Source organism: Hyperolius riggenbachi, chromosome 7 (assembly GCF_040937935.1).
Source record: "Hyperolius riggenbachi isolate aHypRig1 chromosome 7, aHypRig1.pri, whole genome shotgun sequence".
Taxonomy (NCBI): Eukaryota; Metazoa; Chordata; class Amphibia; order Anura; family Hyperoliidae; genus Hyperolius; species Hyperolius riggenbachi.
The window spans coordinates 93,943,488-93,967,468 of record NC_090652.1 but is presented as its reverse complement, the minus strand read 5'-3'; the positions used below and the strand labels follow the sequence as shown (position 1 = coordinate 93,967,468).

Genomic DNA, 23,981 nt, shown 5'->3' with positions numbered 1-23,981 from the left:
GGTATGTTTACTTTTGTGCGATTTTAACAATACAGATTCTCTTTAAATGTTACCTGGGCACATTTGAGCTAATCACTGGAGGCGCTGTTGCCAAATCTAGTCTGGCACGACGTCACCCTATGTGGCTCAAAGTGTTGGCCAAAACTTAACACTCTGATCTCCCTCTCTCCCAGCCCCATGCTGCACTAGTATGCAAACTATGTAATTAGAAAGATACGCTGGCACACACGCAATACGGCAAAAATACAGTACACAAGAGCTGGCACCCACCCTCTAGAGCGAAAAGGTAGGAGACCCTCAGGATCACACCCACTACAGCACTCACACACCCCCTCTCTCCCTCCCCCCCCCCCCCCCCCCCACACACACACACACAGGAAAAAAAGCAAATACTAAGGATGATTGGGGAGTAGCCGTAGGTGATCAAGATATTGGACTGGAAAACATTAAGACCGTTGGAATGTAAAATGATGCATTCAAACTCTATCCCTTCATATTACTATATATATACTTTTTCACCAACTTCAGGTTTACAGGTCCATAGATAAATACCAGTACAAAGAAACAAAAAAATATATAATTTGGTCAGATTATGTCTTCTACGGTACATTTTAGACGTTCCTTCAGAAAATATTTTTTATTAAGTTGACAAAACTACCAGCTGTGAAAATAATTTGTATGATAACATTGACTCTGCAGTACTACAGTCAGTTCAGAAAATAGAGTGAGAACTAGAGTAGGCAGTAGTAAAGACACAACTGGCACAGCTTCCTGCAGCAGATGCCGCCACAGTACAGGTGGAAGATGCCGGGTTCTAACTGCCTAAATACTGGCATTCCTATTTATAGCATTTACGACTTTCCTATGCAGGAAACATCCACTTGGCAGGTTACTGTTTCCTCTGCTTCAATCTGTCCATATAGGCCTGCAGGGACTTCTGGATGGACTCCTTCGAGATGAATTTGACAAAATTGTCGATATCAGCTTCACGGTATTTGACTAGTCTGTCTATAGTGTCCTTACGCATCATCGACTTGGTGATCTGCCGAGCATGATCTGTAACACAAAGGAATATTGTTAAAGAGACACTGAAGCGGAAAAAAAAATGATATGATTTGTATGTGTAGTACAGCTAAGAAATAAAACATTAAGATCAGATACATCAGTCTAATTGTTTCCAGTACAGGAAGAGTTAAGAAACTCCAATTATCTCTATGCAAAAAATTTATTTCTAAGACTTTCACAAGTGGTGGAGAGGGCTGTCTTCTGACTTTTATTATCTCAACTGTTTACTTTTTCTCTGCCAGGGGAGAGGTCATTAGTTCACAGACTGCTCTGAAAGAATAATTTTGAATGCTGAGTGTTGTGTAATCTGCAGATATTAGAGAATGATGCAATGTTACAAAAACGCCATATACCTGAAAATAAAAATATGAGAATATTTTCTTTGCTGCTAATCTTCTAGTAATTATTCATAGTACACAACCAATTCATTATATCATATTTTTTTCGCTTCAGTGTCTCTTTAAAGAAAGGCCAACATTTAAGGCCCGGTTCACATTAGCGGTGGCTATCCGGAATAGCCGTGCCGGAGCCGCACCGCATGCTGGCCGGACGAAACGGACGCACGGCATAGCAATGTAAGTCTATGCCAGGGTTCACATGTGTCCGTTTCGTCCGGACCGGAGCCGGACCGGATCCGGACCGGATCCGGACTCCGGTGTCCGTTCCAACATGCGCTATTTTTTGGTCCGGCTCCTCCGGCAGCCGTATCCGGGGCGGAGCCGGACTGCACCATCCGGCCAATGGAAACCAATGAGAACCGGAGAGCGCACAACACACTGGCAAAAAATCCGGATGTTCTACCCCACTTCCTAGGAGGATTGTTGCGGCGATATTGTATCGGGGACACATGGGCAACCATTTTGGAGTGGAGCAGCACGAGCTGGAGATGTTGGCAGCATGTTGGAGGTGGAGGTGAGTGCTAAACAGCGGAGGGCCTGATTCCACAGGTCCCCCTTCTGCTGACCTCCCAGACCCCAACATTTTTTTTTGTTTTTATACAGGTTGTTATCTCTTTAAGAATCCGGATCCGGACCGCAACCGTGTTCATACCGCACGGAAACCGTATGCAACCGGACCGGATCCGGACAGGAACCGTACGGTTCAGGTCCGATCCGGCTCCGGTGCGGTCCGGACATCCGGTGCGGTTTTTGCAAAACCGCAAGTGTGAACCGGGCCTAAGTGTTGTCTTAGCATAAGAGACAATGAAAACAAATCATAAGACTTTGTACTGTCAGTGCAGTTGTATTTGCTCATGAAATAAACTTGCTGTGATTCCTATTTAACCCTTTAGCAACCAAATGTTAAAAACTTTATTTGGGTGCAGCGCCGAATTTTTCCTGCTGCTGGGGAAGTGCACCTACCCTAGTCTGGCAGGTATGCAGAGCGGGTGGCAGGGAGCTTTTATGGTTACCCATCTGGATTGGCTTCTTCTTCCTCCACAACGGTGGCGATGTACATCCCCGACAGGTCTTCTTGGTTCGGATCACGATATGATATGTTTTGGGTCCAGGAGCTTGCGTCACAGTTACAGCTGTAATGCCGACACAGCCTCCTGGATCCCAACCACGTCATGTGATCAAGACGCAGAAGTCCTGTCGGAAGTTCAGAGGAAGTGAAGAACCGTCCAACCGCTCGCACTAGGCAGCCAAATGAGATTTGCAGACAGAGGTGTACATTGCACAGCAGATTTCAAACAAAACAATTTGTTTGAAGCTGCTAATGTGTTAATGCTTCCTTGTAATGAAAATACTTACCTCAGTAGAAAGAAGTCTCCGGATAGTACACTCCTCTGTTCCTGTACTTGGAATGCCCTTTGAACATATTTGACACGACTCGTGTGGCTTTGTGCTACTGCACAAGCGCGAACCCTACTGGCAGCTGCATTGAATCCTGGGCTTTTACATTTACCGTTATTCCTCAGTAACAGAGTTAATGTATCACAGATTGATGAAAAACATAACACTAACCATGATAGATGTTTGTGAAGCTATGGAACATGGCTATACAACAACTGAAAGAAGCAGTGCTTGACAGAAACATCTGGCGTACAGAAGAAGATATGGTTATTCAGAGTCAGAGTGGACTAAATGAGTGAGGAGGAAGAGGAACCATGAGGAAAAAGTGTAAGAACAAGCAGTGCATTGCAGCAGGCTGTTTAACCACACCACAGTGTTTATGCGGCCCCTGACCTGTAAGCACATACAATGGGAAATTGAGTATATAAGAACATGACCACTGAACACAGGAAGAAGATGGCCTGGCCTGATGAATCACATTCTCTAAAGTGAACCTGAGGCAGTTTTTAATATAAAAAAGGGACATGCCTCCAAGCCACTGTCTGATTTTTGTACAAACTCCACAGTCCTCGTAAGAATTAGACTAGGGAGTCAGAGTCAAGGAGTCGGAGGTTTCATAAACTGAGGAATCGGAGTCCGATGATGTTTGTACCAACTTCACAGCCCTGGATCCAGCTATATTCCCCACCACAGTCAAATCATCCTAGCGAATGACAGACTGGACATTAGCAGTCAGAGGGAGGTGACCAAAGTCACACCTCACCATGACATTGACTTTGTTACAACAGGTACCATGTGACCTGCCAGAAGTTGCCAGGACCAGCAAAGACTGGCTGCTTTGGGGTTAAAGATTGAGGGGTGTAAAGAAGACCAAGTTTGTGAGAAACTGACCATCATTTTGTTTCGCATTCTATTCGGTGGTTTTCTGTGTGTAATTTACAATGTGCGAGCATAACGGCCTGTGTCTGTCACCTCTTCAGCCAAGAGAAGTGTGACAGGTGAAAGGTTAATGAAAAGGGTGGAAACGGCTGTGTCATTTTAAAAATAGGAGCCGTAACCAACGATGCTTAAACATAACATAAAAACTGGTGGATGCCTAACTTTTTCGGGGAATATCTTTTGTTATAAAATGTAGAACATGGTCCTTTGCTTGTCAAAGTAAACATATTACATGAAAAATATAAATGCTGTAAAAACAACAAAATAAAAATAAAAAGGTTTACTGGTTTGGCTCTCATGCGATACCCTTACCTGGAACAGAAAACCACTGGGCCATGGCTGCAGCTGCTGTGCTCAGTACCTTGTCCTCTGGAACTAGCTGATCCACAAGACCATTTTTAAGGGCATCAGGGGATGAATACATTTGCCCCAGCTGGAGGGACCGTTCTGCCACACGATACCCAACAATGTTTACCATGGTGTCTTTGAACCTGCAAGAAATACAAATAGTTGTTTAGTAACACATTATGGTGATCTGAAGCAATGGTAATAAAGAAACTATTTAGAGCTTACTGCAGTCCCAACTACCAGCTGATCTGAACAGTTTGCATTGTTTTTGGATGTAAAACGTCAGACAGCAACGTCCCACCCAAAAGGCCGGCACACGTGCTATAATGTTTTTGACTGAGGCAGTCCCTGCAAAAACCTAGTGCGTGTACACCTGACCCAATGCGTCTCAGGAAGATCTGAACTGACATAACATCACACCATAACCCGCTCTGTCCTCCCTCCTCTATCCTCCCATTGCAAAGTACTCAGCCCTGATCTGACTTTTCATTTAATACCTTCAATGCTAGCAATTAGTGTGCTCCTAGCCCAAGTTTAGATTAGGGGGCTGTGCTTCAGAAGTAACAATCACGGAATAAATGTTTTAACAATTCTAAAATTTCAGAGCAGATTAGTGTAATTTATGGCAATACCAGAACATATGCATGATGTCCCCAGGATGCAGCCAATTTTAAAGCAACTCTGTGTTCTTTTATACATGTTTTATATAGTCTTTCCAGTGTATGTTTATTATTATTTAGTGTTGATAAAGAGCCGATATCTTCCGCATCGCTGTACAGAGTGTACATTGTCTTATCACTTAAAAGAGAAACCATGACCAAGAATTTAACTTCATCCCAATCAGCAGGGCTGTGGAGTCAGAGTAATTTTGGGTACCCAGAGTTGGAGTTAGTGATTTTATAAACTGAGGAGTCTGAGTCGGATGATTTTTGTACAAAATCCACAGCCCCGGTAAGTATCAGACTAAGGAGTCGGAGTCATTTTGGGTACCCGGAGTTTGTGGTTTCATAAACTGAGGAGTTGAGTCGGAAGATTTTTGGACCGTCTCCACAGCCCTGCCAATCAGTAGCTGATACCCCCTTTTACATGAGAAATCTATTCCTTTTCACAAATGGATCATCAGGGGGCTCTGTATGGCCGATATTGTGGTGAAGCCCCTCCCACAGGAGACTGTGAGGACCATTTTCCTGGCAGTTTCCTGTCTGAACATCGTTGCATTGTGGGAAATAGCAGTTTACAGCCGTTTCCAACTGCCAAAAAAGCAAGCAGCAGCTACATCACCTGCCAGCAGTAAAAATGTCACCATGTGATAAATGTCAGAATGTAAACCAGAGAGAGGAAAACTTTTACAATGGGCAAACACTGACTAAATCATTTATACATAATTATTGTAAAAATGAAGCACTTTTTTTATTACATTGTTTCACTGGAGTTCCTCTTTAACTGTCCCTCAAAGGAGCTCACAATCTAATCCCTACCAAAGTCATATGTCTATGTACAGTATGTTTCGTGTAGTGTATATGTATGAACCTGTTAATCTAGTTGCCAACACTATAACTGTTCTAGAAGCAGAGGGTCCGCACCTGTCCAGGATTCCAATTCTTTATTTAGGACATATCCAATATTAGACATACAAGCATCAAAGCGCCAACATACTATAACTTATGTAAAACTTTTCTACTGCTTTACAGTTATCTGTAAGCCTGGGGAGGCATTCCAATTTAATCCTCATTGTTGTAAAGGTGCCACTAATCGAGGCCCCAGCATGGACGCCTGATCATAGTTTGGATCATGTTCTGGTTGGCTCTGAGGGCCAGATATTCAGCAAAGATATTGAATAGATTTCATGCTGAAATCTATTTGTAGTGGGTGGGCAGATTAGATGCCTCTCTGATCAGATTTAGACCAGAGAGGGAACTATTTTGGTCATATCGGGTGGCTATCAGTTAAAGCGGACCTGAACTCAGAACTCTCTCCCATAAAAGAGAAGCAACAGCATAACCTTAAAAAAAAACATTTCAGCTAATGCAAATCCTGCAACAAATCTGCATGTCTACTTCCTGCTTTCATGGAAGCAGACATATCGGTTTACCAATTCGCTCTCTGTTGAGGCAGCCAGCTGACTCAGCTAAGGGATCAAATTACACTTGTGATTAGTCACAGATGAGGGGGAATTGGACAGGCTTAACTCTCTAAATACATACAGGGTGTATTTTTATATGTTTCCTTCTGTCCTGTGCAAGAGATCTGTTCCACTTTAATGTATGTCCACCTTTACTCGGTTTTTAAAGGGATACTGTAGGGGGGTCAGGGGAAAATTGGTTGAACTTACCTGGGGCTTCTAACGGTCCCCCGCAGACATCCTGTGTTGGCGCAGCCACTCACCGATGCTCCGGCCCCGCCTCCGGTTCACTTCTGGAATTTCAGACTTTAAAGTCTGAAAACCACTGCGCCTGCGTTGCCGTGTCCTCGATCCCGCTGATGTCATCAAGAGCGCACAGCGCAGGCCCAGTATGGTCTGTGTCTGCGCAGTACACTCCTGGTGACATCAGCGGGAGCGAGGACACGGGCGTGCAGGCGCAGTGGTTTTCTGACTTTAAAGTCAGAAATTCCAGAAGTGAACTGGAGCCGTGGCATCGGTGAGTGGCTGCGCCAACACAGGATGTCTGCGGGGGACCATTAGAAGCCCCGGGTAAGTTCAGCTCATTTTCCCCCCGACCCCCCCTACAGTATCCCTTTAAGTGTTTTATTACAGAAATAAAGATCAGACTTGTGTCTTTAATAAGAAAGAATGTACAGTATATTAACAAGTCCCATTTGTACTCGCGCATTTTTAAAGTTGAGCATATTTAACCCCCCTGGCGTTCAATTTCCCCTGGATTTCTGTACAAAAGGTGATCCAATTAATTTTCATAACCAAGCAAGGGTCTAGTATACAGTGCAGGAGAGTATTAACGTGTATGCATGCAAGTACTGTTCACAACATGTTTTGTATGAACGTGTATAACCGTCAATACCGCTAGGGAGGATAATAGAACCATGTTGGCTGGTTTGTTGTCTGGAGCCCACTGAAGACATACACACTTTTTGTTCTCTTGCTTTACAAATATAGAATTTGTATTTTCTAACAAAATAGGGTTTCCTTGAAGTTTCAACCCCAAAGCTTATACAGTAGAATCTCTGATATAATAAACCTCTGAATATAGTAATCTCAATCATCAGCAAATGTGTCTGTATAAATACACAATGTATGACCAATTCTTATATAGTAAACTTTTGATACAGTAAACTACTTTCCCTGGTCCCTTGGAGTTACTATAAAAAGGATTCTACTGAATTATCAATTTGCTAAGAGTGGTTCCCCAAGGCATTAAATGACTTTAAAAAGTGAATAGTGACCTGAATGTGCCCTCTTTTGTGTCTACTGGAGAGTGGATTGACTGCTGTGGTTCTGGAGGAGTCACTTCCTAGTTTGTTTGCTGGGGGTTTGGAGCACCATTTCTACCCGGTTGGAGACTTAGCTACTGGGTGGGATGCAGGTGACGGATAGGAAATGGCCTACTGATACGTAAGTTAGCTGTGGATAAGGCTAAAACCAAACACACAGTCCAGACCGAGGCCTGGACTTGCCTTCTTAAAACAGAAGGTTTTTGCAAACATTCAGCTTTATGTGAGCAAGAAAGGTCTCCCATGATGCATCACTGCTGGATATGCAAATCATCCCTTTATGACCCTAGAATGTACACACCCAGAGCGGTTGGCATATAGTGTGCCTATAGTCCATTCATTTTACTGAGCCATACTAAGGCTCGGTTCACATCTAAACCGGATGTAGACCGTTAAGTGTTCACTCCGATGGGCCCATTGGGATCCGCAGCAAATGCGTTTCTAACATGGTTTTCTAGTAGAATTGTACTCGCTTGTCCATAAAAATCATAGTTGTCTGGAGCTTGCATAGCACTTATTGCAACGCATCTATTAGACTGACAAGTAATTGGATGCTCTTATTACCATAGGATCCGACGGCGGTCAGTTTTTATATTCTGGCAAAATGAACAAAAAAATGTCCCAAAATGTCCCGTTTATGAAAAGAGCCTAATCAAACATGCATACAGCTGTTTCAGAGTTGTTGCTCCTCCTCAGTGCAAGGCATGGATTAATATATCTCTAATAATGAGCATGAGGAAGCAGGACGTGTTCCATATTTATAAGACCTCAGATTAGCAATAGGAATCTAGAGGCAGGAGAGATCTTCAAGCCCTAGTTCAGCCTATTTTGTAATGCATACGACAATCAATTTGCATTAATGAGTGGACAAACATTTGTGTTGGCTCGTCTGAACTCTGCCACAAATATATATATATATATATATATATATATATATATATATATATATATATATATATATATATATATATATATATGTATACACACACATACATACATACATACATACATAGATAGATAGATAGAGAGAGATGTTTAGGAACAGTTTAGCAAAATGTAAAACTGCCCTGGCATGTATGGGAGCACGTTCCACGGCGGAAGGGGTTAACTTACCTATGTTACCATTTTTCAGCGATGCGCTGCACGCCAATCTCCACTTTCCTGACATTCGATTGTGAAGGCAAAAGTGTGGGAAGTTGGAAAGCGGCATGCAGCAGCGATTAAATGGTTAAACCCTTGTTTCATGGCCCCTGCGCGCTCAGACACTGGGACCGTTTTCCATTTCCTGAAATTGTTCTCACTCATCCATAGGTCCCATTTCTTTTTGAGATTACAGTGTCCAAATTGCTCCCCCATCCCATTATCACCAACATGAAATAGTCAGCAGGGAGCTAAGAGGAACCATTATCCAAACTCTACACACATCACCTAACCCTGCCTGACTCCTCCCTCTTCTCAGAGGTTCACTCTTTGTGGCCAGGAATGCATCACTATAGCTGAGCACAGTCTTATCTCCATGATCAATACCTAAAAGTATAGATATGCAATGTGTATTAATGTAAATATACCATCATGTACATAAAGAAAAAAAAAAAGAAGTGAGGCTGTATGGATAGGTGCACAGCTCGAAGCATGCACAGCTACACAATAGGTCATTAAATCTGAAAAGCTCAGTTCCAAAGGTAATACTTGTAATTTGCACTAATTAGCTTAATAGCTTTAGAATGTGCCTTATTGAATTATGGATTTAGTTCGGCTTAAGTAAACACCTATAATGCAGACCCCTCTTACGGTAGGCTGCCTCCATACGGATATGTGTGCTACCGATTCATGTAAAGCAACAGGTCAGCTTTGATGGTAATCTATGCTGCCAGGCATCTATCCGCCAGTATACTGGTGTTTCTATTTTATTGTTAAAAGTGTGAAACCATTTAATCAGCTGAATAATACAATTTCCTGATCTCTTACACAGAATAAATAGAGGGATTGTTGTTTGCCTCATAGCTAAGCACCACGATCCACACAGCGCACGAGCACACCTGTAATTATGTGAACAATGTGCAAGATAGAATTTCTGCCACTCCTAGACCGTTTATCTACTGGAAAACCGAAAACATGACGAGGTGGCATTGACACACACACACAATACATTTTCCACATTACCAGAAGGGTGCCACTATGCCCAGCTGGGTCTCATTGAGGCCAATAGCAAATTTTGGGTTGTCCGCCATGATCCGGTAGTCACACGTCAAGGCCATCAGGCACCCGCCAGCGGGGCTTGAACCCTGTGTAGAGGAAGGCAGGAAATAAATGCAGGTTTTTCATATCACGCTCGCTGCTCTGTAAGTCATGGTCATTATTTGTTTTATAAGCAGAGTATTTTTAATGAGTAACTTCCAGAAGCCTCTATACAAGTGCTTAACATCTGCCTGCCCACATGGATGTTGCATTACATCACTTCACATTCTTCAATGCATGCAGAGGACACCTTAGTTATATCTAAAGTGTCTTATGCTACGTAAAAATGGCGACTATGGTCGTTTGAAACAGCTAGTTAACGATCGTTCCGCCGACAATCGGGGGGGAAAACCCCCCCCAAAAAAACTTTACCCAACGATCATTAACACGAACGACAAAAGAACGACATCGGGAAGATGGAAATATCCAACCTGATGGATCGTATCTACCAACAATCGTTACAAAACTATAGTGTGTACAGACATCGGCCGAGAACGATCGTTACAAGGGCCAATGCGCCTGCTTTGAATTATGCCCAGCTTCAGTACTTCCTTTGTAGCGTGGCCGTAAAGATTGTTACATTACTCATTTCAAGTTAACAATCATATATTTGTATCGTTCTTTTCTGTGAGAACGATCGTTAAAATGTGTATGATGATCGCTGCATCCCATCGTTGCATTCCTATCATTGCCGTATCGTTCGTCTTTCAATTATCGTTCCTAGCGAACGATCGTTATCGCAAGTGTGTACGTTGCATTACTCTACTTCCTCATTAGCTCAGGAAGTAGAGTAAGGCAATACAGAGAAGACTGGGGACCCATCTCGTGGAACGCAAGAGGTAAGTCCGTGCTCCTTGCCCGCCGCCGCAAATTCTGGAGGTGGGAGTGCTTAACCACTGCGGTCTTAAACCCTCTAGTGACTAGGCCATTTTTTTTACTAATTAAGCCACTGCAGTGCTGTACAACCCAGCACACAAGTGGTTCCCTACCTTTTTCTGCCCACCAACAGAGCTTTCCGTTGGTAGGCTATGATCGCCCCCAGGATGTTTTTTGTTTTGTTTTTTTAATAAATAGTGTTCTTAAAAATAAATAAATACTATTTTTAAAATATTTTATCCGAAGCCCGCTAGCCAATGACAGTGATCTCCTGTCATAGGCTTAAGCCTATGACAGCGGATCGCTCCTGTGTGTCCCAGTACAGCGCTGCACCATGTAAATAGACGGCGGTTTCGCCGTCTAACAGTCTACAAGCGACAATCGCTGCTGGCAGTCTGATAACTCAAGCAGGGACGCACGTGCATCAACGCACGCGGTCCCCTGCAGTCTCCGCCCCTAGGACTTCCCGCCAACTGGCGGGGAGTGGTCCTGGGGCTGCCACCACGTTCACACCAATTGGCGTGGAGTGGTCAGCAACAGGTTAATGGGGAGGTCAGGCCCCCCCTACCCGCCACTGTGTGTGCCTGCTGCTCCCCCTCATAACCCTGGGGCACCTATAAATGGCTATACTGGCGGCACCAATAGCTGTCTACCTATACTGGGGGTATAGACCTGGCAACAATGGGGGCACCTATAGCCGGCTACCTATACTGGGGGCACCTATAACTGGCTACCTATACTGGGCAGTGATTTCTAGTTACGCCCCTGCTTCGCCTCAGTTTTGCTTCTGACAGGAGAATAGATACTTGCATTGATGGCTGCGATTGTCACCATGTTGGAGCTGTACAGTTTCAGCCACATTTCCTGTACAGCTCTCCAGAAAGCTGCATAGTGTTCATTGCTCTTTCCACACATCTCTGTAATGTCCAGCCCAGCAGAGAAGATCTTAGGGGAGGCCTAGGTATAAAACAATACAACAAATAAAATAAAAAAATAGAAATCTAGATTTACCACCTTTCACTTAACCATTTAACGGCAAGCATACGTATTAAAACGTCATGCTTTCCCCTATTAATGGCAACATGACGTTTTAATACGTCGCGCGTTCCCTCCGCCGCTCCGCACGTGTCCGCGCCGCTACCGCCGCCGTTTCCGTCGGGTTCCCGTGCTGGGTGATTGGGGAAGAGGACCGAGCGGTCCTCTACCCAATCGCACTGCCTGGAGTGAATGGACGCGACCGCGAACAGCGGCCGCATCCATTCACAAAACAGGAAACTGTCACAGTTGCTAAAATGTAAAAAGAAAAAAAAAGTTATCACTTCCTAATGGGAGAGTTTTCACTAGCACCATCTTGTGGCCAAAAAGTATATTGCACATACAGGCAAATACATAATATCCACACAATATTAATAAAATTAAATTACATTTCCACCCTTTCCCCCCTCAAAAAAAACCCACTTTTAAAAAAAAATCAGCTATAAATAAATAAATAGTTGCCTTAGGGACTCAGCTTTTTTAATCTATATTGTATGAGGGAAAAATAATTTTACTTTATTACATAGGGGCTTGTAATTATGGCCAGAACAAAAACAAAACAAAATAGAAAAATAACACCTATATTTCAAAATAATATATTGTCGCCATACATTGTGATAGGGACATAATTTAAACGGTTTAATAATCGGGACTACTGGGCAAATACAATGTGTTGATTTTATCAACAGGAGCATGTTTAATTTTAAAACTATAATGGCTGAAAACTGAGAAATAACGATTTTTTCCCATTTTTTTTGTATTTTTCCAATTAAAATGCAATTAGAATAAAAAAATTCATAGCAAAATGTACTACCCACAGAAAGCCTAATTGGTGGCGAAAAAAACGAGGTATAGATCATTTCCTTGTGATAAGTAGTAATATAGTTATTAGGGAATAAAAGGGAGGAGCACTGACAGGTGAAAATTGCTCTGGTCCGTTAGGTTAAAAACCCTTGGGGGTGAACTGGTTAATATACTGCTTCTTAAATAAACCATATCTCTCATCCAATATGTTGTACAGACTTGATGCAGGTGTCTTCACAGAATGCTGGGGAACAATTAAATGGAATCTGCAGTGGGAGGGATATGGAGGCTGCCATATTTATTTCCTTTTAAACAATACCAGTTGTCTGGCAGTCCTACTGTTCTCTTTGGCCCCAGCAGTATCTGGATCACACATCTGAAACAAGCACGAGCTAATATTGACATTTTTGTCAGAAACTTCTGATCAGCATGCCAGTTCGGGGTCTATGGTTAAATGCATTAGAGGCAGAGGCTCAGCAGAACAGCCAGGCAACTGGTATTGCTTAAAGAAAATAAAGAAGGCAGCCTCCATAACCCTCTCACTTCAGGTCTCCTTTAAACAGATTGCTGTAAACAGCATCAATCTGGAGCTGTGGGGGAGACTGAGCATCACATGGCAGCCTGATCATCTCTCTTCTCAATCAAAAACATCAGAATGCAGAAATGAAAAGTGCCTCAGACGCATTCTTATTTCCTGACTGACAAAAATTGTAAGCATATGTCTCCGCCCACTATTCTAAAGCGCGGCATTATGGGTGTGACTTTTCAGGCATGTTTAAAGGGAACCTGAGGTGAGAGAGATAGGAAGGCTGCCTTGTTTATAGGGATGATCAGTGAGTTGTAAATATTTCTGAGTTCATGCAGAAATATGTACATTTTTATACAAATATATGCAGGTTGAAAATGGACCAATCAAGTCCCACCCAGGTTTAAACTGATTGGTCCATTTTCAAGCTCATTGATCATCCCTATTTGTTTAATTTTAAACAATACACGTCCTGCTAATCTGCATGCTTGTTCAGAGTACATGGCTAAAAGTATTAGAGGCAGCAATCAGCAGGACAGCAAAATGAATGTCAGGCTCCATATATCCGTCACCTTACAGGGGTTCTGTGGAGGGGCTCAAAAGACAAAATACGACACTTACCTGGTGCTTCTATCAGCCCCCTGCAGCTGTCATGTCCCACGCCGTCCTCCTCCGTTCCGCTGCCGGTCCAATATTCATCTAAATAGACAAATAGTGCTCGCTCCAGTGCGCGTCATCGGGAGCTTACTGCGCAGTACGAAGTTTTCTTCTACTGCGCAGTAACCTCCCGATGACGCCACATCCACGCAGCCGCAGTCTAGACGCAAGATTAGACCGGTACCGGCGGTGGGGAACGGAGGTTAGGAGGAGAACGGCGCGGGACATGACAGCTGCAGAGGGCCGATAGAAGCAACAGGCAAGTGTTGGATTCTGTCTTTTTAACCCCCACCACAGAACCCCTTTAAGTTCCCTTTTAGGCTAATTTCACATTTGTGTGGCGAACAGGAAGTAAGTCACTGGATTACCAGCGCTCTGCACATGTGCGCCGCTACCGCGAATGCTTGTGCACATTTACTGTGGCTCTATAAAATTGCATTGCTGCATAATCCATACGGTAGGCACAGATCATGCGGCAGCACACTCCACAGTTTGCAGTGGGCTTGCATCGATTTCACTACTTCCATCACAACACGTCCACATAGCGTGCAAGTCTCCATAGACTTACATTGCCCTTGTGACAAGCTGCAGTGGAGGAGAGAATGCTACAAAACACGGCAAGTGTTAAAGTAGTTTAAAAGACAATTTCCCTTTTCTAAATAAGAAAGGCACGTCGGAAAATGTGAGCGTTTCCAGCTATAGGCAGATGATGCCGGGACTCCATTCTTCTGACACTGATTCTATAAGCTGTGCAAGTAATGGAACCCCCATGGTTCAATCAGTTTCCATATTGGAGTATAAACACCATTCACTACAGCAGGGCTGTGGAGTCGGTACAAAAATCTTCCGACTCTGACTCCTCAGTTTCTGAAGCCACGACTCCGACTCCAACTGCGGGTACCCAAAATTGCTCAGACTCCGACTCCTTAGTCTGATACTTAACAGGGCTGTGGATTTTGTACAAAAATCATGCAACTCCGACCCCACAGTTTCTGAAACCACGACTCCGACTCCAACTCCGGGTGCCCAAAATTGCCCCGACTCCGACTCCACAGCCCTGCACTACAGTATGGCATTCTCTAAACCAGGGGTCTCAAACTCGCGGCCCATTTGCGGCCCTCGGTACAATATTTTGTGGCCCGCGCCGGCAAAAGCGACTCGGAAGCAAACTATTTTACCTTATAGTTCGCTTCAGTGCTCCCAAGTAATCCGCCGCATCCCCGCCGCTAAACGAGGGCTGCAGAGCCCCCAAATTCCCCGGGCAAACATCCACGACTGGGCTGAGGGGCAGAGTTTCCAGCTGTAGCTCTGCGCCTCCTGACGTCAATCTCGGCTCGCCGCCTCTCCCCGCCCCTCTCTGTGAAGGAAGAGTGAGAGGGGCGGGCAGAGGCGGCGATCCGCCACGATTGACGTCAGGAGGGGCAGAAACTGAAAGCTCTGCCCCTTCCAGGAAATGCCGGCGGATTGCCCCCCGGGCGATTTGGGGGCTCTGCAGCCCTCGTTTTGTGGAGGGGACACAGCGGATTACTTGTAATGGGAGCACTGAAGTGAACTATAAGGTAGGACACTTCATGTTCAGAAGAAAATTAAAACTGTTAATAATGACATTTGAGGACTTTTTTTTGTGAAATCCCTTATGCGGCCCAGCCTCATCCTGACTTTGCCTCCTGCGGCCCCCAGGTAAATTGAGTATGAGACCCCTGCTCTAAACAGAAGGTAAACTACATGCGATTGCTTCCCCTTGTTTGAAACGCAACACCCCTTCCTCATACTGTACATTATTCATGTGCAGAGCCTATGCTAACATACAGAAGTCAGGATAAGGCCCCGGCAGCCTCGGTCCATCTCCAGCTTCTCCAAGGTGATACAGAATTCTGTCAGGAACTCCAGGCTGAGGCTGTTCACTGGAGGATTTTTCATTTTCATGACAGCCACCCCTGGGAAAACAGACAAAAGCGCCATTATCTCCTACTCATCAGTAACATGAGGCTCTCTCTAGTGAGCTCCTTTGATCAGGAAGCATGGCAGCCTTCCCAGCAATGTCATCTGAATAGACCAACAAGCAGCAGACTCCAACAATGCTTTATGCAGTGAAAATAAGCAACACGTTACCTCAGCCAAGAGAAAATCCTGGAAATGTGTACTATCTCCAGTACAAAGCTCAGTTTCAGGCCCAAATATGAACATTTCAATTCATGCTGCCAACTGAGGTACTAAGGAATTCAACCCTTCCTGCCAGATTGAAGCAGTTCTTGTATAGCCATTTATAAACACAGTGCCTTGTAACAAAGGGCGGCCATACTCTATGCACACTGTTAAAAGGCATTGTGTATTGACCTGAGGAAGCAGGCTAGTACCCAAGAAACATGTCTGTGTTTAGAATTAAAAAAAAAAATACCTTTTCCAGTACAACTGGTGTTCTAACTTTCAGAGAGGTAAGAGAAAAACCTCTTTTTATGAAATTTTATGCCAATAGAAAACCTGATAGTCTGCAGGCCCATGTGGACAGTGCGACCACCTTGAGCACTGGGCGGAGCGGCAGGTGGGTGGGCGCAGTGGCGAGCGGGGGGGGGGGGGGGGCCGCATAGCGCTACAACTCACCTCCGCGATGCACGCTTCTTCAATCTCCTTCCTCCCAGGCATCTGTTGTGTTGGTAACAGTGCCCCCTGTGATGACGTAACCGCATGTCATCACAGGGGGCGTTGTTACCAACGTTGCGACGGATGCCTGGGAGGAAGGAGATTGAAGAAGCGTGCATCTGCCCCGCCGCTGCATAGCAACCTAGCTATACTGGGAGCTCCTATGCCTGGCTATCTATGCCAGGTATAGGTCCCCCTGACCTATACCTGGCTAACCGATACTGTGGGCACCTATACCAGGCCAACCTATACTGCAATTTTTACACCCTCGCCCTGGGTGCAATTTACCCTAGATACTGCCCTGATACTCTGGGTGCCTCCATCCCCAGAAACCGGCATGTGAAATGAGATAAACATGGAAACATATAGTACTAGCCCTACTAAGAACTTCTTTGAGGTCCATTTTTACTTCATTGCAAGGATTCATAAACCAGTGCTCTGATCTAAGCAAATGAGGCACTAAAACAGAAGTCAAATGCAGCCCTGGTTCTCCTGAAAACCAAATGGAAGCTGACACACTTCTACTTGACTAAGGAAACACTTCTGATAACAGGAAAGGGCTGAAAAGTTCAAAATGGTATTTATTTTATTTTGCAGCTGAATGAAACCGATTTTACATCACACTGACATGGGCGATGTTTTTAAATTCAGCCCTTCAAATGAAATTAAATAAAAAGAATATGAGACTCGGTGAAAAAAAAAATTGCATTTTCCGTTATTACTACTCACACAATTAATTATCTCAGTTATATTCGGTTCACGTTTGGTTTAACCTCTTGAGGACTGCAGTGTTAAACCCCCCTAAAGACCAGGGCAATTTTCATTAAATTGGCCACTGCTGCTTTAAGGCCAAGCTGCAGGGCCGCACAACACAGCACACAAGTGATTCCCCCCCCTTTTTCTCCCCACCAACAGAGCTCTTTGATCGCCCCCCCCCCCCCCCATTTATTTTTTTAAATGTCTATGTTATTGTTTTTTAAATAAAATTTACTATTTTTTTTTTTAATTTCCTCTGAAAACCCTCCCCCCAGCCAGCCAATGACGCGATCGGCTGTCATAGGCTTCAGCCTATGAGAGCTAATCGCTCTCCTGTGTGCCGGGGGACAGCCGTGTCACACAGCTGCCCCCAGTAAAGCGCTGCTGCAGATCGCATCGCTGTACTTAGTGAAAAGACGGCGGTTTCGCCGTCTAACAGTCTCCCGAGTGGCGATCGCCGCTCGGAGATCCTCAAGCAGGAGATGCGAGCACAGGTCTCCTGCAGTAGCCGGCCCCAGGACTTGACGCCAATTGGCGTTAGGCGGTCCTGGGGCTGCCGCTGCCACGCCCTTTGGTGTGGGGCGGTCTTTAGGTAGTTAAAGATCTGGCATGCCGAATCAAACAACGTCAGAGGGCAGCTGCACATATGCTAGATTCTTGTCCAAGACGGCCTAAAATGGCTGCCTAAGCCAAGTTCACACTCGTGTGTGCATGAGACTTAAAGAGACCCTGAAGTGAAAAAAAAGACCCACTAGGGGCGTTTTTACCTCTGGAGGTGGAAAGCGTTTGGATCCCTGACTTCCCGTTCAGTTTGAAAAGTGACAGTGCCACACTAAATAATAAAGAGTTTCCTCCTTAACTAGTTAACCCCGTGTGTCACCTATACTTCACCTTAGATCAGGGATGTCAAACTCCAGTCCTCAAGGGCTGAAGTCCTCACACATTTTTGACACAGCTCAAATTAATTGACGGGAATGAATTAGCAAAGGTGTGGTTCATCACATAGAACCCATTTCTTCATTTCTCTGTCCATCCTAAACACTGGCATGAATCTGGCCCTTGAGGACTGGAGTTCGACACCTGTGCCTTAGATTCATGAACACTTGTAATGGCTGCCGCCCGTAGCAATCGGATGCAATTGCTAGGGCGACAGTTCGAGGGTCCAAGGCTGTATAGATACATCACTATGCTGTTGCCTAGCAATGTTTCTCTACAGCACTGGGGTTCCCAAACCTTGCACCCTAGCGATGCATCCAGTACCGCAGACTAGCGATAATGGTACGCTACATACGCGACTAGTGAAGAAATATGGCATATGTGGTATCATTTTAATCGGTACGAGCCAAATATATTTTGAGGCGTTTATAACTGTCTCTCGTCTATAAAATTAAAAAAATATTGAAAATACAAGTACCCAAAGATAGCCCAGATTGTCCTGAAGAAAACAATATAGTTATTGCTGTATCAATGATGACAGATAAAATGCCAAAACCATGAAGAAACTCAAGAAAGCAAAGTGGTTAAACTGGCAGAGAAAAATGCGAGGTGGCATTTCATTGCTTCTTATGGACCCCACTCCTAAAATAGACGGCATCATTGTTTGGCTACCTGTAAAATGGAGAATACTCTTCAAGATTGGACTGATGACATTCAAATCACTACACAATTTGGGCCCTGGATACAAGGACTTGCTGAAACTGCACCACACTTATCACAACCTCAGATCAGCAGGACCCACAAACTTGGTCACTCCCATAGTGCACTTCAAAACCTTTAGAGCGAGAGCTTTCTACCCTTACCCTTTGGAATGACCTACCACACCCCCAGTAAGAACAGCCCCATCCCTGGAGTGATTTAAATCCAGACCGAAAATCCACCTGTTTAACCTGGCATTTGCGGACGTATAGAATTCTTCCTCTGTACCAAAATTTACCAATCAACCAATTACTGATCTGAGCCATGCTTATGCGTTTTGAGTCCTACAGGAGAAAAGTGCTTTACAAATGTTATTTGTTGTTGCATGAATGTGGGGTTTGTGGTCTGGAAAACGGACATACTCTAGATCAGTTTTATATGGCAGTAATCCATCCATTTCTCTTACCAGAAGACTCATCCATCTCCACCAGGATCTTATCATTACTGAAGTGCCTGTTGCTTCGATGGTGATTCCATGATGCTAGAATACTTCTATGACCATACCCTACAAGAAAGAATATTGAAATAGTAAGATATCAAATTCCAAATTTGTCAAACGATGGCAACAACACTGTGACCTTACTAGTGTCTAGGATGCTGTAAAGGGGCAATTGGTATTCGGGCAGGCGTTATTCCTCTTAAAGAGAGTCTGAAGCGAGAATAAATCTCGCTTCAGACCTCATAGATAGCAGGGGCATGTGTGCCCCTGCTAAAATGCCGCTATCCCGCGGCTTAACGGGGGTCCTTTCACCCCCAAATCCCCTCCGTACAGCGGGGGAGCACTTCCGCATTGGGGCAGGGCTAACCGCCGCAGCCCTGCCCCACATCTCCGCCTCTCCCCCGCCCCTCTCAGTCTTCCTTCACTGAGAGGGGCGGGGGAGAGGCGGCGATGCGCGTCTGATAGACGTGACTAGAGGCAGGGCTGCAGCCGTTAGCCCTGCCTCCAGGAAACAAATTTCACAACCAAGTTTGCGACCAAGGTTTGCGGGGGTGGGTTCGGGGGTGAAGGGACCCCCGTTTAGCCGCGGGATAGCGGCGTTTTAGCAGGGGCACACATGCCCCTGCTAACTATGAGCTCTGAAGCGAGATTTATTCTCGCTTCAGAGTCTCTTTAAGGTTGCCATACACTGTACAATTTTTTTTTTTTTTGCCCAATTAGACATTCAGACACAAACTTCTGATAGATGGTACATTAAGGCTGGGAACACACTAGGCCAGGGGTCCCCAAACTTTCTTCGGTCAGGGGCCAGGTCAACATATTTCAGTCTGCTGGGGGTCCGGAACATACATAAAATGATGTTGAAAAACATTACATTGAATTTAGGCATTGATTTCTCCCCCCAAATCATGCCCGGAGAACTCACAGCAGCAGTCATTCATTCTTAAAGTGCCCGAACAACATCTTTGTGCACCAGACAGCATAGCTCCCAACTGTCCCTTTTTCGGAGGGACAGTCCCTTTTTGGGAGCCCTGTCCCTCTGTCCCTCTTTCACCCTCATTTGTCCCTCTTTCAGGACTTTGTCCCCCTTTCTATATAAATATGTATATATTTCTATACTAAAATGTGTTTGATTGACTCTGAACTTTATCCCAATCCTTTAAATTGATATATTACTAATTTTATAATGTTACTATGAAGGAAAATAAACCAGGATAGAAAGGACCAGTGTGGTTTGAATTATAAAACAACATCTTTTTCTTATGAAATTTTTATGGTATGTGTGACTAGGGGTGTGGTGGGGCGTGGCCAGGGGTGTGGCAGGGGCGTGGAATTAAGTGTCCCTTTTTCTTATCTCAAAAAGTTGGGAGGTATGCAGACAGTGAAGCTTACCCAGGTGACAACATGCCGTCCAATTGGACAGCAGTGTGACCCGTCACAGAATTGGATTGGAATCCAGCGAATGACTGCTCGCTGGCTTCTACAGTATGTGGATGGGTGGTGCCAGCACTGCTATTCTATATGCAGGCCGCCAATATTTCATAGTGCAGTGGGCCACATCTATAAGTTTTATATTTTGTGTTGTGCGTGGCTGGTGAAAACGCCTCAGCGGTCCGCATTCGGCCCAGGGGCCGTAGTTTGAGGACCACTGCACTAGGCATGGTGTGAAAGGTTGCGTTTTGCTACATAGTGCATTTTTTTGTCAAAATAAAGTGTGTTTTATGTGCATTTTGCACATATGAATCGCAAATGCACACTAGGCATTGTGTGAAAGGTTGCGTTTTGTAAGCATTTCTGATATACGTTTTATGCAACATATTTTTGGAATGTGGCCAGTATAAGCACATATTTACAATGCCCTCTCTGGCTCATCATTAGGAAGTCAACAGGAAGCAGAAATACACACTTTTTTTTTTAAACGCATTAAAAAAACGCAATAAAACTTTGTACTTCTGCGTCACCATTGACATACATTATATGTGTTTTAGATGAATATGCTGTAAGTTCAGGGTTTTCTAAAACGCACATTACAAAACGCAAGCAAATGTTTTTTTCATGCGGCCCATTGACTAACTTTATATATTATACGCATTAACGCTAGCGTTCTAAGCAACGCTAGCGCTTCTGCCTAGTGCGTTCCTACCCTGAAGTAGATTTAAGAGTTTACAGTTAAACACAATCAAAAGTAAAAACTGTATAGAGCATGGCCAGCTTTATAAAGGCTTCAGCACTAGACACAGGCACTGCATGTCTCCAGATCAGTACCCCACGTAGCCTTACCCATCAGCACATACCACTAATGAGGTTACTTCATTTTTTTCATGGACTGTTGATTCAACAACCAGTTTAGGATTAAGTATTAATGCTCCTTTAAAGTTAATATCATTTGGAGTTACAGATTTAACGTTACTTGGAATTCGTGCCCCAGCAGTGGTGTAGCTAGAGATCATGGGGCCCTCAGATGGAGCAATTAAGCAATGCCAGCTGCCTTTACCCTATGGATATGAATGAGTTAATTGGGCAATTTACATTGTCATGCAATCACCACTGCACATAGTTCATGGGCGCTGAGACAGTCAGAGGGTGGAGAAACACAAAGTTAACAGTAAATACACTATGGCGAACAATTGTAAAAGTTAAAATATGTGCAAACAGACAAATAAGAAGTACATTTTTTCCAGAGTAAAATGAGCCATAAATTACTTTTCTCCTAGGTTGCTGACACTATAGTATAGTGATGGCTAAACTTGGCACTCCAGCTGTGGTAGATCTACAAGTCCCATGAGGCATTGCAATACTCTGACAGTTCTAAGCATAATTCGGGGAGGCAGAGGCATGATGGGATTTGTAGTTTTGTCACAGCTGGAGTGCCAAGGTTAGCCATCACTGCTATAGTAAGTACAAATCTGACAGAAGTGGCAGGTTTTGGACTAGTCCATCTCTTCATAGGGGATTCTCAGCAAGGCTTTTATTCCTTATAAAAATATTCCCTAAAATAGACAAAGACAAGACAAATAACATTTAAAATAGGATTAAAACAATGATGCTGGCCAGCTTCCCTGCTCGCTGCACAGTTTTTTGCCAGTTGGACAGAGCAACTGCCATTCACTATGTGATTTAGAAAATAAATCCCTGAGAATCCCCCCATAAAGAGATGGACTAGTCCAAAACCTGTGGCTTCTGTCAGATTTCTATCTACTGTAAGTGACAGCAACATAGGAGAAAAGTAATGTATGGCTCATTTTACTTTGGGAAAAAAACAAAAAAAACTTGTTTGTACATTTTAAATTTTACAATTTTTCACGATAGTGCCCCTTTAAGTACCCCATAGCGGCTTCTATGGCTTTTGCTACGCCCCTGTGCACCAGACACTGATATGCAAGAAAAACACATGAATATGTTGCAAGTACCTGTGTAGTTTCTGGCTTGCAGCATCCAGTAGTTCCTTACTGCTCGGGGAGCAGAGTTCCTTCACCAGCACAGAGCAGATTATCTGACAGCTCGCTTCTTGCAGTTGCTCTCATACTGCATCTGCTACTCTTTTCGCCCACACATTAACTTTCTTTTCTACATTTAGGCTACTTGCACAGTAGGACATTATGTTTGATGCGACGTTAAGGTCGCACTACGGGGCGCTAACGCAACGCATATACACTTTCACAGTGCGACGTTAAAGTCACACGTTACAAATTGTATTTAGTATGGAATGAAAACGGCGCATGCAGGACATTTTAAAAAAGGAAAAAAAAAAAAAAAAACATTATCGAGCATGAGCAGCACAAGTAACGCAGCAGATTCATTGTTAAACGCACAGCATGCAGCACTTTCTAATAACGCTACACACAAACGCAATGTGTGCACTGTGAATATCGCACAGACTTTGCATTGCTGTGCTTTACTCTGCGTTAAAGTACTTTATAACGTGTGACTTTAACGTCGCACTGTGAAAGAGCCCTTAACCACTTCCCAACTGAGGGGTTTTACCCCCTGACCACCAGAGCAATTTTCACCTTTCAGCGCTCCTTCCATTCATTCGTCTATAATTTTATCATTACTTATCGCAATGAAATGAACTATATCTTGTTTTTTTCGCCACCAATTAGGCTTTCTTTAGGTGGGACATTATGCCAAGAATAATTTTATTCTAAATGTGTTTTAATGGGAAAATAGGAAAAAATGTGGGAAAAAAATTATTATTTTTCAGTTTTCGGCCTTTATAGTTTTTAAATAATGCATGCTACTGTAATTAAAACCCATTAAATGTATATGCCTATTTATCCCGGTTATAAAACCGTTTAAATTATGTCCCTATCACAATGTTTGCCGCCAATATTTTAGTTGGAAATAAAGGTGCATTTTTTTCAGTTTTGCGTCCATCCCTAATTACAAGCCCATAGTTTATAAAGTAACAGTGTTATACCCTCTTGACATAAATATTTAAAAAGTTCAGTCCCTAAGGTAACCATTTATGTATTTTTTTTAAATTGTAAATTTTTTTTTTTTTTTAATTACAAAAAAAAAAAATTGGGGAGTGTGGGAGGTAAGGAGTTAATTTTTTGTGTAAAACAAGTTTATTTGTGTGTAAAAAATGGTTAGGATGTAGTTTTACTATTTGGCCACAAGATGGCACCATTACCAATTTGTTTCATACGACCTGCAAGCGTCCTTCTGGACTCTTGCAGGAAGTAGAAAGAGGCTGGGACTTTGTTATTTTTTCACA

At 43.8% G+C, this 23,981-nt stretch overlaps 1 protein-coding gene across 3 annotated transcripts in view; it reads right to left on the bottom strand.

The window, feature by feature from the left end:
• Positions 1-622: 622 nt before the first annotated feature.
• ECI1 (enoyl-CoA delta isomerase 1) overlaps positions 623-23,981 on the bottom strand; it is a 29,164-nt gene continuing 5,805 nt past the window's right edge. For 2 of the 3 annotated variants that reach the window (XM_068244345.1, XM_068244346.1), the window contains exons 2-7: positions 19,229-19,327; positions 15,541-15,668; positions 11,520-11,666; positions 9,759-9,880; positions 4,113-4,291; positions 623-1,056 (exon numbers count right to left, since the gene is read on the bottom strand). In XM_068244345.1, the coding sequence (XP_068100446.1) occupies positions 890-1,056; positions 4,113-4,291; positions 9,759-9,880; positions 11,520-11,666; positions 15,541-15,668; positions 19,229-19,327 (842 nt within the window). In that variant the 3' untranslated portion in view covers positions 623-889. Of the gene's footprint in view, positions 1,057-4,112; positions 4,292-9,758; positions 9,881-11,519; positions 11,667-15,540; positions 15,669-19,228; positions 19,328-22,671; positions 22,859-23,981 lie in introns of those variants that run through there. The other variant, XM_068244347.1, reaches the window with a different exon arrangement.